This window comes from Triturus cristatus, chromosome 1_2 (assembly GCF_964204655.1).
Source record: "Triturus cristatus chromosome 1_2, aTriCri1.1, whole genome shotgun sequence".
Taxonomy (NCBI): Eukaryota; Metazoa; Chordata; class Amphibia; order Caudata; family Salamandridae; genus Triturus; species Triturus cristatus.
In genome coordinates this window covers 83,730,239-83,752,899 of record NC_140580.1, presented here as the reverse complement: position 1 = coordinate 83,752,899, position 22,661 = coordinate 83,730,239, and the positions used below count along the sequence as shown (strand labels likewise).

General features: G+C 44.0%; 1 protein-coding gene across 4 annotated transcripts in view; it reads left to right on the top strand.

The window, feature by feature from the left end:
- The window catches only part of LOC146866845 (scavenger receptor cysteine-rich domain-containing protein DMBT1-like), a 398,665-nt gene that overhangs the window by 363,585 nt on the left and 12,419 nt on the right, over positions 1–22,661 (top strand). For all 4 annotated transcript variants that reach the window (XM_085602310.1, XM_085602301.1, XM_085602292.1 and 1 more), the window contains one exon: positions 13,725–13,900. In XM_085602310.1, the coding sequence (XP_085458436.1) occupies positions 13,725–13,900 (176 nt within the window). The remainder of the gene's footprint in view (positions 1–13,724; positions 13,901–22,661) is intronic.

The window sequence follows — 22,661 nt, the reverse complement described above, 5'->3', positions numbered from 1 at the left end:
TGGTAGCACCACATCGAAGGGAGAATAGGGATTTAAACAATGCCTTAAATATGTACTCTGCCATCGTTTAATCAAGACTCAGTTCCAAATGTATAACCTACTTGTCCGCTGTGTATGCCAGTGGAGTACGTCAACAAAAAAGGAGTACTGCGGGCCTTGCTCGCGGGGGCCGTGATGGTCTGAGGAGGCTGCCAAGGTCGCGGGCCTCTGGCTTCGAGCTAGCACAGGCATGCGGTGGGCACTCTTGGAGACACGCTGGTGTCGGCAGGTGAGCAGTGAGGCCAGGAATGTGCAAGGGCGGACAAAACTGGTCCTGGGAGCAGCGGCCCGGCCGCACACGGCATCGGCCTCGTGGCGGGGTAAGAGGCGCCGCCCTGGCAGACATGTTGGGCATTCCGGAAGAGAATCACGCCCAGAGATAGGTGCTTTTTATTCACACCCCTATGCTAGCCTGGCGTATGCCGGGCCAGCCCACTCCGCACACGCTTACAGGGGGGATGTAACAAGCTACACTGGCTGTGGTGAAATGGTTGCATCCACTTTCCACAACACTTCCAACACGAGCATTATATGTCGACATGGCTATGTCTGTGGTCTGCATACTGCAGTCTGTCCAGCACATCCACGCCACACTTGGCATTGTGTACATTCTCATTCATGTGTCAGTTGCCTCCTTCGCACCTGCCTGGTTCCCACCTCTCCCCACATTCTGCTATTGTGTGGCTGAGGTGCCAATCCGTTGATGGCTCATGGACATGGCTAGGCCAGGTTGCCACAGTAAGCTGTCCTGTTTTGTCTGGTGGGTGGCCATGTTGTTTGGCATGTTGTATGTGGGTTTGTAACGTGTGTATTGCCAGAGTTGTGAGTTGCATGATTATGGATTGGAGGTGTGTGGTGTGATCATTTGGTACTTACCAACAAGCACTGCATTTCCGTAGGTACCATCCTGGAAGCGCCGGTTGATGATGGACTGTCAGAAGATGTATGAGTCATGCACACTCCCTGGGTAGTTGGCGATGACATTGGTGAAGAGTCCCCGGTGGGGTACTATTGCCTGCACATTGAAGGAATGCGTGTGCTTTCTGTTGCGGTAATTGTGTGCAGTGTCGGCAGGGGGCACAAGTAGGACATGTGTGCAGTTAATTTCCCCCAACACGTGCGGGAATGCAGCTATGGCATAGAAGCCTTGCTTGGTCTCCAGCTGTTCCTGCGCAGTGTGGGGGAAGTATAGGTGCTGGGGTACCAAGCTGAGGATGGCATCCAGGACAGGTGTGAGGAACTTTGATAGGGCTGGCTGTGAGACTCCTACGACTCTGGCGGTTGTTGGTTTGGAAAGTCCCAGAGGCCAACAGGTGCAGCACAGCCAACAGATTTGTCTTCGGAGGGGTGTTGGTGCCGTCAGCTTGTGGGCAATGATGTTCAGGATGCGGAGGATGGTTGTCCTTTTGAGTCTGTAGTGGGTAATGACATGCTCTGGTGTTAAGTCTGTGAGGCTGGTGCGTTTCCTGAAGGTCCGCTGTCTTTGTCTGCGGTGGTCTGTGGTGTTCCGGGGGGTGGTAGGGGCCCGGGGGGGTTGGCGGTCCTGGATCTTTGAGAATATGCCCCAGGGTGTTTAATGGACAGGATAACTACTTTCCCGATAACTCACATTGGTGTACAATGCATTTGGAAAGAAACAAAACTATTAACAAGTCTAACAAAATAAATCGGGCATCTTCCACTTACTTTGGGAGAGTTGGAATGTGGGGATTCAGTGAAATATGGAGGTCATCTCCCTCAACATGCCATCAATTAAGCACTACGTTTACAGCTTTAGGCATGTCACTTACAAATCATCAGCATCATGCATTTAGGTCTAATTAGTTTAACTGAAGCCAAAAGACCCTTCAACATTAAATGTATTGAAGTGCTAGGTGCACAGCTCCCCTGGCTAGGTTTTACAGCTCCCCAGGGTGCCGCAGCGCACAGTCTGGGAATAACATTATGAAACCCCAAAAATATTGGACCAGAGACTCAAAAACATAAGCATTGCCTACACTTAAGAAATGTTATCCCCAAATTGCATCTAAAGTGTCCTAGAGGAGTACAGGCATGCTGAATTATTAATGTACCTTCTATACACTAGCATTTATTTATTACAATATTTTTAAATTTAAATATAGACTACAGAATGGCAGTAGCCACTCTGTAGTTATAGTTACGGTTACTGGAAATAGGAATTTTTGATGTTTGTCTCTTAACAACTTTGCACCCATTTGACAAATGTCTACAAAACATTTCAGACCTACTGCTCCGTTTCATTCTTGGAGTCCTGAAAGTTTTGCTGCATAGAGTCAAGGGGTCCAAAGGAAAAAGTGGGTGTTCAAAATGGGCATAAAATCCAAAGTAGTTTACATAGACTTTTGTACTTTGCATACCACTAAAACCGTCAGTCGGATTTTTACAAAATTGAGAAGTATTATATATTATAGTGTGCTTTATCTGTGGCTGCTGTAGTATTGTTGTACTCCCAAGGTACATAGCGATGACAAGTCATTAACTGAATGGCTAATGACTGCGTTTACAAAAGTAAAAGGCAACCATGTTGTTTTTAGTTACAGTTTCCCTGCGTTCTGCATTGCACCATTCAGTGTAAGTAAGTATTAGGTTTGGTAGTTTTCCCATACCCATTTCCACTTTAGCAAAGTAGTAATATGTAGGTAAGAATATTTAAAAGTTTATATATAGGATAAATGCAAATACACTATAAGAGACTATATTTTATAAATATAGCGTGTTAAAGTGTATTTTCAATATTTTACATATTACAATTTGTACAAAAATGTGTACAGAGTAGTGCTCGAATTACTACAAATTACCACTTTACTTTAAATAAAAAACACAGTTCAGAGTACACTGTAATAGAAATTTATAGAAATTAAAACCGTACAAAATGTATTTGGAGTACTGCGGTAATACCACACTCTCAGTATTTAAAAAATATATATATAGGAACTTGTAAATATTTTGATCTACCACTTCTTAAGTGTACCTAAATCAACCTAGCTGCTTATAATTTTTCTAAACCTAATGATTAGACAATCAGCTGATGACTTATATTCAGTATGTCCTGTGGTTCTATCGCAAAATATCCCATGTTTCAGTTTAATAATGCAACAACAGATATCACTAACTTTAAACACCTTAAAAAATTATAAATTAGTTACACTACTTACCTAAACTACACAAAATAGTCATGTGGGCACTTTAATATGTAATTCTGTCACATTATCACAAAATGCGACTCAAGGCTTTCATGGAATGGAAAATACAAAGTGTATGCAAAATACATTACAACTAAGTACATTTGGGACCTCTTTTTTGTTTGGAACCCCTTCATTTAACCCCTCAAAACCTTTACTTCTTCCACAATGAAACAGATGGAACAGTATGCTACATTTCGGGTACATCTGGCAAATGGGTCTCAAATTATAAGGAAGAAAATATTTAAAAAGCCATAGGACGATAACATCCACACATTTATAAACAAAAAAGGTAACCAATTACCATTGACATAAAGTGGTAATAGGTTGCTAATAATAAGTATGTTTTATATAATGCATAGGTTTAACACTACTGACATTATTTAATTATGCAACCAGAAGATGTAATTGCATAATATAATATTTATTTTGCAACTAAAACAGTTGTTCACACAATTTAACCCTATGTTTCCTTTATTTTTTACACGCTTCTCTTTGCACCACTCTACTGCATAAGAATTTACTTTACAGAATTCCACTGTAGGCTATTTAAAATATGCTACTCCACTTTACGACATTCCAGTATATGCCACTATATTCTGCACTAATCTACTGTACGTTAGTTCTCCCTCCTCGGCCAAAACTCCACTGTGCGCCACTCCAGTCAACAATACTATACACTATGCTATTATACTGTTCACTGCTGTATTCTATTGCACTTTTCTGTATGACAGTTTCTGGACATCCCTACACTGTACTGCTCACAACTGTATGTTATGTACTGTACACAACTCTACTTTATGCTATGTCACTATATGCTATTTAATTATGCCCCACTTTACAGTACAGTCCCTGAGTGTATGCTAGTCCAGTGTACGCTACTCCACTCTACAGCACTCCATTGTACTGAACTGCAGTATATACCACAATACTATATTACAATCCACTGTATGCTATTGCACTTTACAGGAATGCATTCTGCACCACTGCACTAAACAACATTTCTTTGTATATTACTAGCCTCTATGCTTTCATCATTAGCCAAATTCAATTGAGGAACGCACTACTATACGGTACTCCAGTACATGCCACTCCAATATACATTTGAAGATTTCACGACACTAAACAGAAAGTTATTACACTGAAGTCTACCCAATCCTACGCAACTCCAGTGTATGGCACTACAGTTTAAGCTACTCCAGTATACGCCATAGCACTGTACCCTATTGCACTGTACTCCATTGTAGTGTACACTATTTTGTTCTGCACCACTGCACTGTGCAGCACTCCAATACACGCCACTGCACTTTACGGATTTTTAATTTAAAACATTACATTGTACCATACTCGACTTTACGTAAGCTCACTATACACCACTACAGTATACACCACTCCACTGTATGGTACTCCACTGTACTCCACTCCAGTGTAACGCTGTTCCACTTTAAGCTGATCCACTGTACCAAAGTCCACTGTATGCCACTCGACCGTAGACTATTTCACAATACAATATTCCAATATATGCTCCTACACTGTACAACACTCCAGTCTATAGAACGGTGTACAGTGGATGCAAATACCTTCTGAAATATTTACAAAACATATCTCTACTTTACCACACACTACTCTATGCTATCCCACTGCAAAACTCTATAGTACATACCACTACACTCTATACCACTCCAATATACACCACTATACTGTATCCTAATTCACTCTACACCACTCCACTGCATGGCATTCCACTCCAGAATACCTGATTCCACTTTAATCAACTCCACTATACCACTATATATTGTACCATAATGGAATTTACAACACTCTCCTCCAATATTTTGTACCACACTCCATAACACTCCACTCTACAATACTAAAATGGGTGAATATTCTAAATTTGAAAGCCATTGAAAATCACATAAAAAACAAAGGTTAAAGATAAGGTCTAGTTAGGAAAATGTTTTTGTAAAACAGCTTTCATTGATTTTGAAGTAGAAACATGACCCGGAGTGTCAACATATAAAGAAAAGAAATATAAGCAACATAAGAAAATACCTGCTCACTTAGCCCCATCCCATCCCACCCCCCACCCACATTATGACATTATACATAACAGGTATAAGAATTTGAGCACTTGTTCTGAACCGCCCATCCCTCTCTCATTCGACAGTTGAATTTCATAATTCACAATTTGTCCCAGAGATCGAACAGGTTCCAGCACAATACCCCTAATCAGCCCACACTTGCCAATTCTTGGGGTGTTTCTACAGACAACCCCTTGCCTGATACGCTGCCTCCTCCAGGCCCATACAGTGATCCATCCCCTTCTTCAATTTTATGGGATGGGGGTGCGTTGGCCTTCCATGCTCTTGCTGTATCGCGCGTCACCAAAGTCAGACCAAAAAAACAGCAATGATCCCTTGTAGCTATTGCCACCCAGAGCATTTGTTAGAAGGAGGAGAATACATTTTAGGTCCATCGGATTTGACCAGGACAAGACCCCACCTAGACAAGATGTCACCCCATGCCAGATCCTGGTCAGTGCTGGGCAGTCCCATCCGTCCGCTGCGCTGCAGCAGGGGCATGTCAAGGAGGCAATCACCCCCATTCCCCACAAACGATGGTGTGTGTAGTACACCCTATGAAAGTATTCTAAGCTGGATCAGCCGAAGTCTGGCTGCAATGATCACCTCTAAATGCTCCCCCAGAGTCTTATTCCAATCCTCCTTCTCCAGTATCTCAACATCAGCCTCCCACGCCACCTTGAGAGCAAAGAAGGCATCTGGGTGATTGGAAATAAGGGTTTGATATATCTTAGCAATCTTGTGGGATCCTAAATCCCCCATAATAAGCTTACCTTCCAATGGGTTAAATTCAGGTAGATCAGGCATGGCCCAATATAGGGGATCAGGGCATGGTGGAGCTGAAGGTAGCAATGAAATTGACTGCAATGGAGCTGGTACTCCACCTGCAGGGGTTTGAAAGGACTTAAGAATCGTTCTGCTCATGACATCACCTATGGTAGAGATCCCTATGAGGTCCCACTTCCAAAAACACTCCAGCGCAGCCACCTGCGGCTACAGGCGGACTTCCCAGAGCGGCTCCACTCCGTCAGCCTCTATCACCATCCCAACTGACAAAGAGATTGCTTCCGCTGAGTCAGGGCCTTGAGGACGCTGGAGGAAGACAACCTTCACTACCCCAGCCAAGAGATGAAACAAGAGTGGTGTTCTCTATCGCTCACTTCTCAAATGCTAAGGCAAGATCGACCCGAGTGGGTGGGTACCTTGGCACCCCAGTTTAGAAAAAAACGTGTTTCTAGCTCTTGTGTGGAGCAAGGGGCCACTTGCAGGGAGCAGGCAGCGCAGCTGCTGCCCTGGGAAGCAACCCTTTTTTTGTTATAGCAGGATGGGGAGCACACTTCCGTGCTGCTGTAGCTTGAATTGATCCAGCTGGGACCAGGGCACCCACAGCAGTTTCATGTGGTGGAGACTGTAGAGGGGAGGGGTCATGGCCCCTGGAGTTCTGCCTGCTCCCCTGTCCATCCTCAAGTACCGGCAGGAGCCCCCATGACTTATTTGCTCCTGCCCAATGGAAGCCGATTTTCATTGTGCTCCTGCTGAGCTGGATCAATCCTCTCTTACCTGCCTACCACAGCATGGGCAGGGAGAAATATTTCAGCTCCCTACTGGCTGGAACCTTTCTGCTCCCATCAGGTGAGAGCACTGAAGTCTTCCAGTGTCCTTGGGGATGGAGTCCCTGGGACGATGTTATGTGTCGAGCCCTGGGGGATAGCGTGCTGCAGGAATTCCAAAGGCTTGGGGGTGGGGGCTGCACACCCCCTCAATAATGTAAAGGATGCACCAAATCCCTGTGCCTTGGACCACCGCGGGGGGGGGGGGTTTATTTTAAAACAATTGCAGTCATTTTGTCTGTTCAAATTACATTTTTGGCCCCAATCTATTGATCAACCATTTCTCTCTCTCTCTCTCTCTCTGTCTCTCTCTATATATATATATATATATATATATATATTTATATATATATATATATATATATATATATATATATATATATAGATCAAGGCTGTGTGTTCACAGCCGAAACGCGTCATGCTGACACTGGAGGAATAAATCAAGCACACAAAACTCTCTACGGCACACTTTGTGGTCTGTACCTGTGTAACTTGGGAAGCTTTGCTTGAGTGATCCAGGACTATTGAATTTTTATATATATATATATATATATATATATTCACTGAAAAAACCATAGGTTTCACACATGTTATAGTTAGCTGGACATTTTACTGATAAAAAACCAATGAAATTCCCCCGTTATAGTTACTGTAGGCAACTATAACTCACGCGACCGCAATCCTCTGCTGATGCTAATACTGTATTTAGACACTTATTTGCCCATATCTTCTTCCATTAAATTTTAGCTATACATATATTACAAATATTTTTTTTTCATAAAGACACATATGTCATCAGCAGAGGATTACGGTCGCGTGAGTTATAGTTGCCTACAGTAACTATAACGGGGGAATTTCATTGGTTTTTTATCAGTAAAATGTCCAGCTAACTATAACATGTGTGAAACCTATGGTTTTTTCAGTGAATTAGCAAGGTTTTTTAAATGCTATTTCCTAACTATAACGTGTGTGAAACCTATGGTTTTTTCAGTGAATTTGTACGGTTTTTTAAATGCTAAGTTACTTTACGCCATTTGTGGCGTGCGCGCCCACTTAACGCAGTTCGTTCCGTGCACGGTTTTTATCAACTTTAATAAGCCCTGTACATTTGGTGGCCTTCGGCCACCAAAAGCACAGGGGGTGAGGTCAATGTGGATAGTGTTTTTTTTATTTCGATTTTATAATTTCATGTTGCCAAAATTACGTTTTTTTTCTCTATTAATAAGCCCTGCACATTTGGTGGCCTGCGGCCACCAAAAGCAGAGGGGGTGGGGTAAGTGTGGATAGTGTTTTTTTTATTTTTATTTTTTTACCGTAAGCGTACGGTAAGCTTACGGTAAGCGTACGGTAAGCGTACCCCGCGAAATTGCCGAAAAAAAAATAAAACCGTTTTTGCTCTTGGGGGATGTTTGGGGACTCCCTCAACATGACTATGTGGGAGGGAGTTGTCAAAACAGCCCCGTAACATGTTTTTGGCCATCATGTTTGATAAACAACACTCAGTGCGAGAGACAAAATGGCGGACGCCGCTTCCTGGTTTCGGCCGATTCGAATGTTTACTAAGATCTAAGAGCCAATCAGAATCGCGCTCGCGCACGCCACCGTAAGCTTACGGTAAGCGTACGGTAAGCGTACGGTAAGCGTACCGTAAGCGGGCTCAGATATATATATTGATTTAAAGGCTATTTTCTCAGAATCTACTGAACAGATTTACACCAAACCTACAAAAGGCACTTCCTTGACCTAGGGACTACCTCTCTGCCAAATTTCTAGTAATTCTGTTCAGCCGTTCGGGCTGTAGCTCGTTCTAAAGGTCCTATGGAAAAATGCATGGGAAAAACGCGTTTTGGGACCCCCCTTTTATCTCAGCCCCCGCTTGACGAATCCCCCCGAGACTTTCAGGGTAGGAGCGGAGCGTAGCGCCCCACCTATTTTGAGAAATTCGCGAGGATTCGTCGACCGGCGCCAAAGTTATTCAAAATAGAATGTTGAGGTTTTCCTATGGAAACGTGGTCCTAACTATAACTACCTACTGGCGACCGCCAGTAGGTAATATATATATATATATTCTACCAAAATTGGTGTCATTCTGTTTGGTAAATTTGCATGGGGAAAATGTTTTTAAGAGCCCCCTTTCTCTCAACCCCCGCTTGATAGATCACCCCAAAGATTGGGTTGATGAACTTTCATTTGGAAAGTTTCATGAAGATTCTTCAAACAACACCAATGTTCTTAGCAAACTAAACAGTCATTTTCCTATGGAAACGCCGTCTACATAGTGGTGCCACAGTGCAGTTAGATTTATAATCTAGTTCTCTTAGGAAGAGCATTTTCTCCCCATCTAAACAACCGGTCCCATCTGGTCAATTCCTTTTGCTCTTACCACTAATCTTTACATAAGCCAGTCACCCCTTCTGTAGGACTGTGTTTGAACTCTCAGCCTTAGGGTGGACTTCCCCCAAATGTTTTGCCTTCCTTCTCCTCTTCTATTTTTCTGATCTCGTTTTTGCTGGCCTTAGGACTCTGAGCACTTTACCACTGCTAACCAGTTCTAAAGTGCATGTTCTCACTCCTAAAAAAACATGGTATTGTTCTCTTAACCCCAATTGGCAGATTTCATTTATTTGTAAGCCCCATGTAAAGTGGCACTACATGTGCCCGCCCAGGGGCTGTAAATTAAATGTTACTAGTGGGCCGGCAGGACTCTTTGTGCCACCCACTTAAGTAGCGCTTTAAACATATCTCAGGATTGCCATTGAAGACTGTGTGTGCAGTTTAACTCCCATGTCAACCTTCTCTTTTTATACATATAAGGCACCCCTAGCGTAGGACCTGGACAGCCCAGAAGGCAGGGTGCAGTGTATTTAGAAGGTAGGACATGTACTTTTCAGTTTTACATGTCCTTACAGTGAAGTACCCTTAAATTATGTTTTCTCCACTGCAAGGCCTACCTCTCCTATAGACTAACATTGGAGATACCTTATTACATTTAATAAGCTGTAATTTCCAAATTGGAGTAGGCTACCAGATCATGTTTGTTGTCTTTGGAATGGTAATGAAAAATCCTAACTTATGGTGAAGGACGATGGTAAATTACGTTTTGGAAATTACATTTTTAGAAAGTTGCCATTTTCCTGTCTAAGGCAATTAGTACCTGTAGCCTGTACCTGGGTCACATGACTAGGTGTAACTGAGCTGAGCTTTGTATATTCCCCTAGACAGCCACACACAATAAGGAGCTTGGGTGTGCCTAGATGGGCCATCAATGTCAGGATGGGAGGGAGGAGCTGGGCACAGCCACGCTTACAGTTAAATAGGATGTGTCCTGCCTCCACATATAGGACTGTATACCACTTGTAGTTAGCCTAGAGCCAGGAAAGGGAAGGCAAAATGCCTGGGGGCTGCAAGGGGGAACCTGTAGCAGCTTCTCCGCCACTTCAAAGGCACAACTGGGTATAAATACTTTATCTCAGACACCAACTCTTCTGGAACTGTTGATACTCTGCCAGGATGAAGGAATCTATTACTGCTGAAGGACTGCCATTCTGTTGGACTGCCTTCCTGCCCTGCTGTGCTGACCCGCTGCCTGCCGCCCTCTTGCCTGGGTGAGAAGGACTGGACCTGCATCTCTTGAACCCAGAACCTCAGATTGAATCTAAGTCTAGTTGGCTGGCCTCCTGACTTGACTCAGGGACAGAAGGCTCCAACAACCTTGCAACCACACCTGGACTCTGCCATCTGTGAGTCTTCCCAGCCAAGTGGTCCCACCCTTGGAAGTGAGCCTAAGGTGCCCTGACAGCCTCTGTGGATCCAGCAGAACCGACACATCCTCTCTGCTATGCGGTGCAACCTGAGCCAAACTGACCATGGCTGCTGCGCAGATCAGAACTGCCGCAAAGATCCTCTTCGAAGCCTGTCACCGCTTCAGAATTGCTGTTGCGCAATGCATTCACGGCACAGGCCGTCACATCCCTCATTAATGGCAGCCTCGATGATGACACTGGACTCGGCATCACAGCTCCTCGGAACAGACTCATTGCCCCGGCTCCGCAATGCTTCCTGCATTTCAGACATCGCATCGCAAACCCTCATCAACAGGATCTTTGACGATGATGGAGCAGGACCTCGCACCACAGCCTTGCCGCAGTTTGGAACTGACACATGGCTTCGGCAGCATGATGCATCTTTGACGCAGATTTCTCGCGATGCTCCACAAACCAGAATTTAAGGTACTCTTTTCAACAGGCTTAACTGAGTTCCTGTAGCTGGCATGCACTCCATCGCAGTTGGCTTGAACTTGTGACTTTGTCCCAGTTGACGCTTTAAGCCTTTTGGTGCAATTTTTACTAAAATCTTTAATATTGAATATGTCCAGTTCTGCTGATTGGATTTTTGTGATTTTGGCCATGTTTCATTCAGTCAAAATGTTCTAACTTTATTGTGGACTCCTTTTATGCTGTATTTTCACTGTGTCTCATTTGAAGTGTTGCACGTCACACATTGCCTCGCAGTTAAGAATGACTGCTCTGTGCCAAGCTTCCCGAGGGTTTGAGCACAGGTTAATACAGGATTTCATTTTCACCTTGAGAAGACTTGCGTTGCTATTTAAGAAGGGGTTCACCCCATTAAACCAGTAACCCAAGTTCTTTCAGACTGGTAATGAAAACATGCAGACTTTAAGGCCAAGATGTAGAACTTGGTATGCATACTTTGTGCCAGGTTTACATGGCATGGTGAGCAAAAGAATGATGGATTTAACCCTGATCTCTTGACTGGGGGAGAATGTATTGATTTGTTCAGCATTCCGTCCATCAATTGTGTGTCTTTTGCTTTCTCGCCCTAAGTGCGCTGGGTATGCCTAGACGTAGGTCCGGGGCTCACTGTGCCACTGGATTCAAGCTATCCTGGCTGAAGAGGGGTGAAACCCCGAAACCGGTCCTAGGATGCTTGTTTCCGGTCCAGAGAGGACCTGGCTTGGCAGTTCGGGCTGGACTGTTCCCATGAGGCACAGGGTCAAGACTGATTTGCATATGGCCAGGTCTAAACTGGGGTGGCATGGTGAGCAAAAGAATGATGGATTTAATCCAGATCTCTTAACTGGGCTGAATGTTTTGATTTGTTGAGCATGCCGTTCATCAATTGCGTGTCTTTTGCTTTCTCGCCCTAATTGCACCGGGTATGTCTAGACGTAGGTCCGGGGCTCACTGTGCCACTGGATTCAAGCTATCCTGGCTGAAGAGGGGTGAAACCCTGAAACCAGTCCTAGAATGCTTGTTTCCGGTCCAGAGAGGACCTGACTTGGCAGTTCGGGCAGGACTGTTCCCATAAGGCACAGGGTCAAGACTGATTTGCATATGGCCAGGTCTAAACTGGGGTGGCATGATGAGCAAAATAATGATGGATTTAAACCAGATCTCTTGACTGGGGGAGAATGTTTTGATTTGTTCAGCATTCTGTCCATCAATTGTGTGTCTTTTGCTTTCTCGCCCTAAGTGCGCCGGGTATGCCTACACAAAGGTCCCGGGCTCACTGTGCCACTGGATTCAAGCTATCCTGGCTGATGAGAGGTGAAACCCCGAAACCGGTCCTAGGATGCTTGTTTCCGGTCCAGAGAGGACCTGGCTTGGCAGTTCGGGCTGGACTGTTCCCATGAGGCACAGGGTCAAGACTGATTTGCATATGGCCAGGTCTAAACTGGGGTGGCATGGTGAGCAAAAGAATGATGGATTTAACCCAGATCTCTTGACTGGGGGAGAATGTTTTGATTTGTTCAGCATTCCGTCCATCATTTGTGTGTCTTTAGGTTTACATCGTCGACAGCCGTTTCGCAGTCTGCACTGCAGCGCCTTTAAACAGCACTGCAGTTGGAGGCCGCTAAATGCCCATGGGCTAGATGGGGAGGGTATTGATGGAATGGGGTGCACCTCCCATAAAAAAACAACAAACATGGCAATTGCCGCAAGGCTAATACGAGCGTTGAGTGTTTGCTGTTGTTTGCCACTGTAGTAAAATGTCCACAAATCGTGGCACAGCAATCTTACCCGCCATCAACAGCAATCTTACTCGCCCTCAATTGCCCACACCTCCCTCCTTTGTCCATAGTTGAAATCTTCACATGGCCTCTGCAGAGCAACCTACTCCAGGGTCTGTGCCACTCTATGCTCCTTAAGGATGCCTTGTACTCACCATGTCCTGGAAGTAACTCATTGTGGGGGCTCCAAACATTTTCTATGTCCACCTTCCCATTTTCCTCCTGGCTGCCCTGGCCGAAGACAAACTCAGCCATTGCTGTAAAACATCTGAGTTATATATTATACTTGTATGGTATATGGGGCACCCCTCTGGTTCTTCAAAAAATCCTCATTACCCCGCACCGCCATCTGAGTTGTCTTTGTTGCTCTTCCTACACTCCAGCTCCCCATCCCATGTCAGTTTCTCCTTCTACCCATTCCCTTACCTGGCATCTCAATGGACCCCTGGAGGCACCACAATATAACTTCCCCTACTTCAAGAGTTCTGGGATGTACCTAAATTACATTTTCAGCAGAGGCGGACTCATCTAAGGAGAATTTCGGAGACATTGTGACCGTCAAAGACCTCTGAAAGAATACCAGAGTTAGATGAGTATTATATTGAATTTCCGAAAGCTAACATCTCCTTGTTGATTTCTGGCTTCACACAATATATGTATATCAATAACTCATTTCCCCTCCCTATTATCTTTTGTATTTAAATCATTTTGTTCTGTGCTGCTTCTTGTGTGCTAACATGTAACTTCTCCCCACTTCCAGTGTATTTTGCCTGTTCTTCTAACGACATGGAAGCTGTATTCCCAATCAGCTATGTCCGGTCTCTGGGCTACTTTCCATGGGATGTGTCTTTGAATGACCCCAGTTGTGACCCTGAGATCACACAGCTTTTCATCATATTCAAAATCCCGTACGTCGGCTGTGGCACAGTAAGACAGGTGAGACTCAGAAAAGTCAGGTGGCCTGTATAAGAGTGGACAACAACATCCTGACCTCAATAAAAAATGATTTCACTAAAACGCGATCTGACAGCTGGGAAATGTATTTGGTCTATTGCAGTGTTACTTGTGTCCTCACTTAGGTTTATCTAAAAAGGGCTAGTTTCTGTTCCAAACATAATGCCGCATGTCAATGTCTTCCAGTGCTGCGCTTCTCCTGGACATGTTACATTGGGTGCACAGCCCTACATTAGAGCCATAAAATCATCTACTCTTTCCAGTTTAATTTCTGCTTTGACCCCGCAGACCCTATTCAGTCCTGATCCATTACACGTTTTGCCTCTAACACGTCTGGTTTAGGCATCTTGCCTTTCAAAGACTTCCCTGTATCACTCCTTTTGGGTGTGCTTCCATTCTTATAAAGACAACGCCCAATTGATCCTTAGGAAGAGCAGGCACTTATTCTCCCATAAGAACCAGTTTAAAAGCCACATGATGGCTGTTTCTAGGTTGAAGGTCAACAATGCACTGCACCTAAATTGCGGTGCAACTGAGATTAATCTGGAATTCATTTTTTATAACTTCTCATTGCTTCTATCCAACGAAGATCGCAAGGGAAATTATTTTTATACTCCTACCTCCACGTAGCAGATCTGCAAATATCTGGGACTGATGATGTTATGATATCACTATTTATCTATCACCAGTAGCCAATAAGGTCTATTCCAAAAGTATATGAGAACGAAACAGGTTAAAACACTCTAAAAATCGCCAAAGTATCTCTAAACATCTTAGGGGCAAATTTACAAGGGCTTTATCTCCGCTTTTTTGGCTTAAAAAGCCAAAGAAGCGGAGATAAAACTATCACCCTATTTACAAGAGGGTGCTAACATGGATAATCGCATGTTAGCACCCTTTTTCCCAACGCCTCCCTTTGCATCTCTAATGAGATGCAAAGTGGGCGTCACTGGGCGTACCCCGGATGGACAACCTTGCAAATATCGCTGATGTTCACATCGCGATATTTACAAGGCTGCCCCAGCATTTTAGCACATGTTAGTTTTTGGAGAAAACAGCTGTTTTCTCCAAAAACTAACGTCTGCTAAAATGCAGACTTACCTATCCCCAACATTGGGGTGGATTATGCTGATACGACCCTGTGGGTCGTATCAGCAAGGTTATCGCCGTTTTGCAGGGAACATCGTTGGAAAACCAGCGATGTTCCCTGCAAAAGGGCGATTAACTCGCTATCTCTGGAATTTTTATCACCCTGGAGAAACACGTTGTTAATAACGAGCTACCAGGGCGATAAATTCCAGAGATAGCTTGCGATAATAAAATTCTCGCTAAGCACGGCCAGCGATAATTATCACTGGCCGTTGATAATATGCCCCTAAGTAATGAGAAGAAGAGCAAATTAAATAAAGACATTTCAGAATTTTAGTTAGGGAGAAGTGATTTCCAAAGTCCAGCTGCTTTAATAAAAACAAAATCGCCCCCAGACCTTGATTTACGGAATCTAGGGCAACCTTTAAGTTAGAAGAGGAAGATCTCAAACTTCTGTAAGGAGCATGACATTGAAGATTCTTTTGAATTAAGGCAGAAGCTACCTTCGATCAGTATATGTGCATGATACATAAGGATTTAGGGCCAGATGTATGCAGACCCCATTTTGCGATTTCCTAATTGCGAATGCTTGCGATTCGCAATTAGGAAATCTCAAAATGGCATGCATGAAAGTGCGTTGAAAACTTTCTGCGGCCAGTGGGCGTCTAACCAGAGTCCATTTCACACACTGGCTATCTGGACCTCCATCTTATCTGCATTTAGTTTCCATTTAATACTGTTCACACTGTGAACCAGTATTTCATACATCCGGATTATTGGCCATAAACATTAGGCCCTCATTTGTAGCTTGCGATTCTGTCGTCTAAGCTATTCTACGGTGTGGTTCTTTAAAAAGAAGATAGAGACAGATTGCCTACGAGGAATGTCAATTTGACTGTTTATGTATAATAACCCCAAATGTGGTGAAAAAAGAGTGAACAGGAGTGTTGGTGCCTCACGGTAGCGCCACCAAGGAGGGTTAAGCAGGATGGTACTCGCCTGCTACCTCAATTTCTCATCATCAGCTACCAACACTCCAACAGCAAGAAATTGTGCATGAAGCTAGTGATGAACTAAATAGGTGCTAGGATGTGTTTTGAATAAAGAAGAAAAGAAACTGTGCTAGAAATATGTGCACCGTCTCAAAGAACCCCCTAAGTGATATATATTAATATCAGAGAAAGAGCTAAATCACACTGGCTTGCATACTTTATTCTCAGCTGCGTGAAAGCTCGTATGTTAAAATGCCGACATGTTTCGTTACCATCGGACACACTCACGGTAACTTCTTCAGGGCTTGGGGTCTGTTCATTTATCCCTGCACCTTTGTTTGTCGTTTAAAAACAATTCTGTGGGAGACAAAAGAGAACATACACACACACAACAACATGGCTAGGATGGTAACCTGTTAAAATAGGGCAAGTCTCGTATGTAGTCTTGAAGACCCCCCCATAAGGCATATATTTACCAGGATGTAGCCCAACATGGGCATACCTTTACCCTTGGGACCTTGCGGCTCTGTGTGCACGTTCAAGGCATCCCTTGTACCACTCCAAACGTGAGTCTGTAATGTATAACACATGATGAGAAATGTAAGCTGGTTCTCGTTTTTATATCTCATTCATGGGTACAAACTGATCTATCCCCTTCCCATCTCAAGCGATGCCTCCACATCTCAGAAAATCATTTTTGATCAGTGCCTTACTTTCAACATCACCCTTTAAAATAGTTCCCTTCCAAAAGGACAACCTTCTCCCCACTACCTCGTTGTGCACCACATCCAAATCTCCACTACTTAGCCTGTCTCAAGTTCAATTCTCCCAGACTCACACCATCTGTCACCACTCACCGTGTAACTGTTCGTAACTGGCGTTGACTCAGCCCAGGAACAACACGATCGTTACACGGCGCTCTTTAAGAGCGTAATCACGCGTACCATGTGACTGTACTGCGCTGACAAGGGGGCTCATCAATGGAAATGGAGCGCCATTTTGGAATGGGCGAATAAAAGTTCGGCTCACTATGACAATATACGTTATTATTGGTTTACTCCGTATTATAGTAGCCTAGCCCTTCCATTACACGAGTTATATGTCATCTATTAAATCTGCTTTTCGTCCTGTGGTGATGTGAATGCTCGATGTGGTATGAAAAGGGGGCTCTGTGTGATGTCAAAGGTACCATTTGACTATGCTACGCTAATGAAGGAGCTCGAAAAAGCGGAGCGCCATTTTGGAATGGGCAAATAAAGGCTCGCCGTGAGGCTCTACATTGATGTTAATTTACTCAATATTCCTCCCGTTTAGCCCTTCCATTATACCAGTTTAGTGTCATTTACTCAGTCTGCCCCTTATAATGTTCGATGTAGTATTTAAAGGAGAGACTCAGTATGACACAAAAAGTGCAGTGACCATTTTCCAATAGGGAATGTCTTATTATGCTTGTCTGCACATAATGGCATGTTTACTTTGCCGGGTATCCAAGGTGATGTACTTCCTAGGTTACTCCTGTAGGTGTATTTACAAATGTTAATCCCTCCCAATTGCGGATAAGGTGTATCGAGGCTCCGATAATCAATAGTCAAGGTTTGAGTATACTAAAATGGCGTTACTGGCACCATTGATTCATTTATGCCAAGTACTGCATGTATACTCCTTACCCTGTTGGTATAGCCTCTGTGTTCTATTGAGCGATCATGCAATCACCTTACTCCATTCTATAAGGTCATTCAATCCATTCTGGTCCACTCCCTCTTGATAAATCCACCGTGCTTCCCTGTTATTAAGTCTGGATTCAATACTGTATTGATCACCTGTGACTTTTTCAAGGACTACCCAAAATTAGTCCACGTGAAACCAATATCCCTTCCGGGCATTACCCATGTGGTAATTGCTCCGTGTGCGTATTTACATCACCAACCAAAAGTGTTACTCTTAAAAACAACAAGACCTGGTTTCTAAATAAATTCAGCAACTGTAATACCTCGCATGTAATATACAGATTGACATGCCCCTGTGAGCTCCACTACATCGGCCTTACCACCAGGAAGGTAAAAACAAGAATACAGGAACATCTGAGCACACTCCGTGCAGGAAAATTGAGCACCAAATTGGTGCAACATTTTCAAATGCAAAAACATACTGCGCAAGAAGTGCGCTGGGTAGTCCTTGAAAAAGTCACAGGTGATCAATACAGTATTGAATCCAGACTTAATAACAGGGAAGCACGGTGGATTTATCAAGAGGGAGTGGACCAGAATGGATTGAATGACCTTATAGAATGGAGTAAGGTGATTGCATGATCGCTCAATAGAACACAGAGGCTATACCAACAGGGTAAGGAGTATACATGCAGTACTTGGCATAAATGAATCAATGGTGCCAGTAACGCCATTTTAGTATACTCAAACCTTGACTATTGATTATCGGAGCCTCGATACACCTTATCCGCAATTGGTAGGGATTAACATTTGTAAATACACCTACAGGAGTAACCTAGGAAGTACATCACCTTGGATACCCGGCAAAGTAAACATGCCATTATGTGCAGACAAGCATAATAAGACATTCCCTATTGGAAAATGGTCACTGCACTTTTTGTGTCATACTGAGTCTCTCCTTTAAATACTACATCGAACATTATAAGGGGCAGACTGAGTAAATGACACTAAACTGGTATAATGGAAGGGCTAAACGGGAGGAATATTGAGTAAATTAACATCAATGTAGAGCCTCACGGCGAGCCTTTATTTGCCCATTCCAAAATGGCGCTCCGCTTTTTCGAGCTCCTTCATTAGCGTAGCATAGTCAAATGGTACCTTTGACATCACACAGAGCCCCCTTTTCATACCACATCGAGCATTCACATCACCACAGGACGAAAAGCAGATTTAATAGATGACATATAACTCGTGTAATGGAAGGGCTAGGCTACTATAATACGGAGTAAACCAATAATAACGTATATTGTCATAGTGAGCCGAACTTTTATTCGCCCATTCCAAAATGGCGCTCCATTTCCATTGATGAGCCCCCTTGTCAGCGCAGTACAGTCACATGGTACGCGTGATTACGCTCTTAAAGAGCGCCGTGTAACGATCGTGTTGTTCCTGGGCTGAGTCAACGCCAGTTACGAACAGTTACACGGTGAGTGGTGACAGATGGTGTGAGTCTGGGAGAATTGAACTTGAGACAGGCTAAGTAGTGGAGATTTGGATGTGGTGCACAACGAGGTAGTGGGGAGAAGGTTGTCCTTTTGGAAGGGAACTATTTTAAAGGGTGATGTTGAAAGTAAGGCACTGATCAAAAATGATTTTCTGAGATGTGGAGGCATCGCTTGAGATGGGAAGGGGATAGATCAGTTTGTACCCATGAATGAGATATAAAAACGAGAACCAGCTTACATTTCTCATCATGTGTTATACATTACAGACTCACGTTTGGAGTGGTACAAGGGATGCCTTGAACGTGCACACAGAGCCGCAAGGTCCCAAGGGTAAAGGTATGCCCATGTTGGGCTACATCCTGGTAAATATATGCCTTATGGGGGGGTCTTCAAGACTACATACAAGACTTGCCCTATTTTAACAGGTTACCATCCTAGCCATGTTGTTGTGTGTGTGTATGTTCTCTTTTGTCTCCCACAGAATTGTTTTTAAACGACAAACAAAGGTGCAGGGATAAATGAACAGACCCCAAGCCCTGAAGAAGTTACCGTGAGTGTGTCCGATGGTAACGAAACATGTCGGCATTTTAACATACGAGCTTTCACGCAGCTGAGAATAAAGTATGCAAGCCAGTGTGATTTAGCTCTTTCTCTGATATTAATATATATCACTTAGGGGGTTCTTTGAGACGGTGCACATATTTCTAGCACAGTTTCTTTTCTTCTTTATTCAAAACACATCCTAGCACCTATTTAGTTCATCACTAGCTTCATGCACAATTTCTTGCTGTTGGAGTGTTGGTAGCTGATGATGAGAAATTGAGGTAGCAGGCGAGTACCATCCTGCTTAACCCTCCTTGGTGGCGCTACCGTGAGGCACCAACACTCCTGTTCACTCTTTTTTCACCACATTTGGGGTTATTATACATAAACAGTCAAATTGACATTCCTCGTAGGCAATCTGTCTCTATCTTCTTTTTAAAGAACCACACCGTAGAATAGCTTAGACGACAGAATCGCAAGCTACAAATGAGGGCCTAATGTTTATGGCCAATAATCCGGATGTATGAAATACTGGTTCACAGTGTGAACAGGTCTTTGTTGTATGCAATGCATTGAGTGGGGGATGACCTGTTCTCTGCCCCTTTAGCTCCTTTTTGTAGACTGGTCCATTTAATACTGCCCATCCACTGCCAGATGGAGCACACTGTTTGTTGTAATGCTCCATATGGGGAGGGTTTGTTATCTAAACGCAAAAGCACCTGGATATCATCCCCATCCATAAATTTCCTGACATCCCTCACCATTAGAACCTTGACATAGATGTTAAACAGTTGGAGAGAGATGGAGGATCCTTCTGGTACTCCCCCAGTCACCCTAGATTTTTGAAATACAAAATGGCCCGATTTAATGAATTGTGAGCTAACAGATAGGAAGAAATGTTTTTATGTTATGTTATGTTATGAAATGTTAATTTCAAATGCGTACTATCACATGCGATGCTATCCTGGCACTGAGCAGATGTGTGTGCCTAGACCTGCCTATATTAGGTGAGTTCTTTGAAAAACCAGGTCTTCAGCTTCTTGAAGAGTTCAAGAAAGGAGGAGTATGGAGTGACCGTGCCTGCCTGCTTGCCAAGACTACCATGCCCTGTGAGGAACAGGAGAGCGCTGGAAGGAGTGAGGTCTAGTGCAGGATCCTGGTAAGTGGATCCCAGTAGCAAGGTGTGAGCTGTTGCACCGATCGGGTCGTTGCCTGTGAACAGACTCAAGTCGGCCACCCCATATGCTTGAGGTAGCCACCATGATGTTAGCTAAAATTGCACCGATTGGGCGGTTGTTCATGTGTAGAGTGAAATCAGTGCCAGAGGGTGCCTCCTGAAAGATTGGTAGATTGTCGTGCAAATCGGGCCGTCACTCTTGTGCAGTGGGAAGTCACAGACCTCTTATGTCAGATGGGTCCACCATGAAGAGAAAATTATTAGGAGTGGGCATAACTCGAGTAATTTTGTGTAGCTTAATCATGCTGAATTGCCTACGATTTCCACAAGATTACAATTAAATTACACAAAAACAGTAATTCTGCGTTAAGTGCTATTTCTTGGGGCCCAAATGCACCCTTGCATCCAAAATGGAAGCAAGGATACTTCTAGCACAAAAACATATCACTAAATGCAACAGAACAAGAATAGCAAGAGCAGGCAGTTGCTCGTGCTCAGTAAATGGTATTTTTGGATAGGATTGTTCCTTAACTTACCTTTGGTATTTAGCACTATTTTCCTAGCTATGTTCTTGAAAAAATGGATGAGAGGATGCATTTTGCATTAAGAAACAGCAGTAAATGCAGCAGAACATGAACAGCAAAAACAAGCAGCCACTCATGATCCCTAAATGTGCTCTCACTGTAGATTTTTGTCCCCCAAATTACTCTTCATTAAGAGAGGAGCCAACGTTATCAGTACCCAGGCATAGAAATTACTGCCATCCTAATCGGGCCTTTGTCCTTGTGCTGTGGGAAACTGTTGACCCTGTCTGCCAGAGAGGCTGTCATGAAGATGAAATAACATCCTTGCCAATCGGGCCATCACCAAAGTGTGGAGTGAGGTCAATGACTCCTTATGTCAGAGGAGGTCACTGGAAAGGACAAGGACCATTGTCTGGTTCAAGCTGTCATTGAGAGGAGAGGATGGCGTGCTGAACCAGCCTGGCCTGAGCCCCGACTTAGAATTGGAACCAGAACAGTCGACCCCTGCCCCTCTGTGGGAAGGCTTAGAGGAACTTACCGTCTCACCAGAGGAAGGGCCGTGTACACCCAGCCGCTACTCTTGTGAGCCGTGAGTGCTGCTTACAAACAGCAGCCACTGCCATCTTCTGTGACATCTGCAAATAAACTGCTCTTGGAGACTCTGGTCAGGCAACCCCAGCAGGGTGGGGTAAGGCTGATCATGGAGCCGGATGGCCCCAGGGGAATTTGTTATACCACATAGTGCTTCATGTCCTGGAACACTCTTGACCTTTAAAAGAGTTGATATGGGACTCCTAAGATTCTGACTACTAGTAGGGCCTAACATGAATGTCACCTAGAGTGAATAGGGAATATCCCCTACAGCTAGTGAGAGGGAAGAGGGACACAGGGATCTGCCTATCAAACACTGGAGCCCTGACCTCAGGGGACTGTGTGTATTGCTTGTGTATGATATGTTTCACTTTGTGTTCATATACAAGTACCCCTTTTTTTGCAAAAGCAAGTATTTGACTGGAAAATCATTTATTGATGCTGCTAATATTGTTTTAAGTTGTGAACCTGTGTTCATCCCCCTGCATCTATCTCCACCCCAAGAAGACTTGGACTGCTCGAACTTTGCTACCAATGAGTGTCAAGTACTGAAGGGGTACTTGCCCAGTTGCTCAGGACACATAGGGCTCGATTACGATGTCGGTCAGAGTTGCCTCCGACTGACACTGTCGCAGTCTTGGACAGACCGACCTCC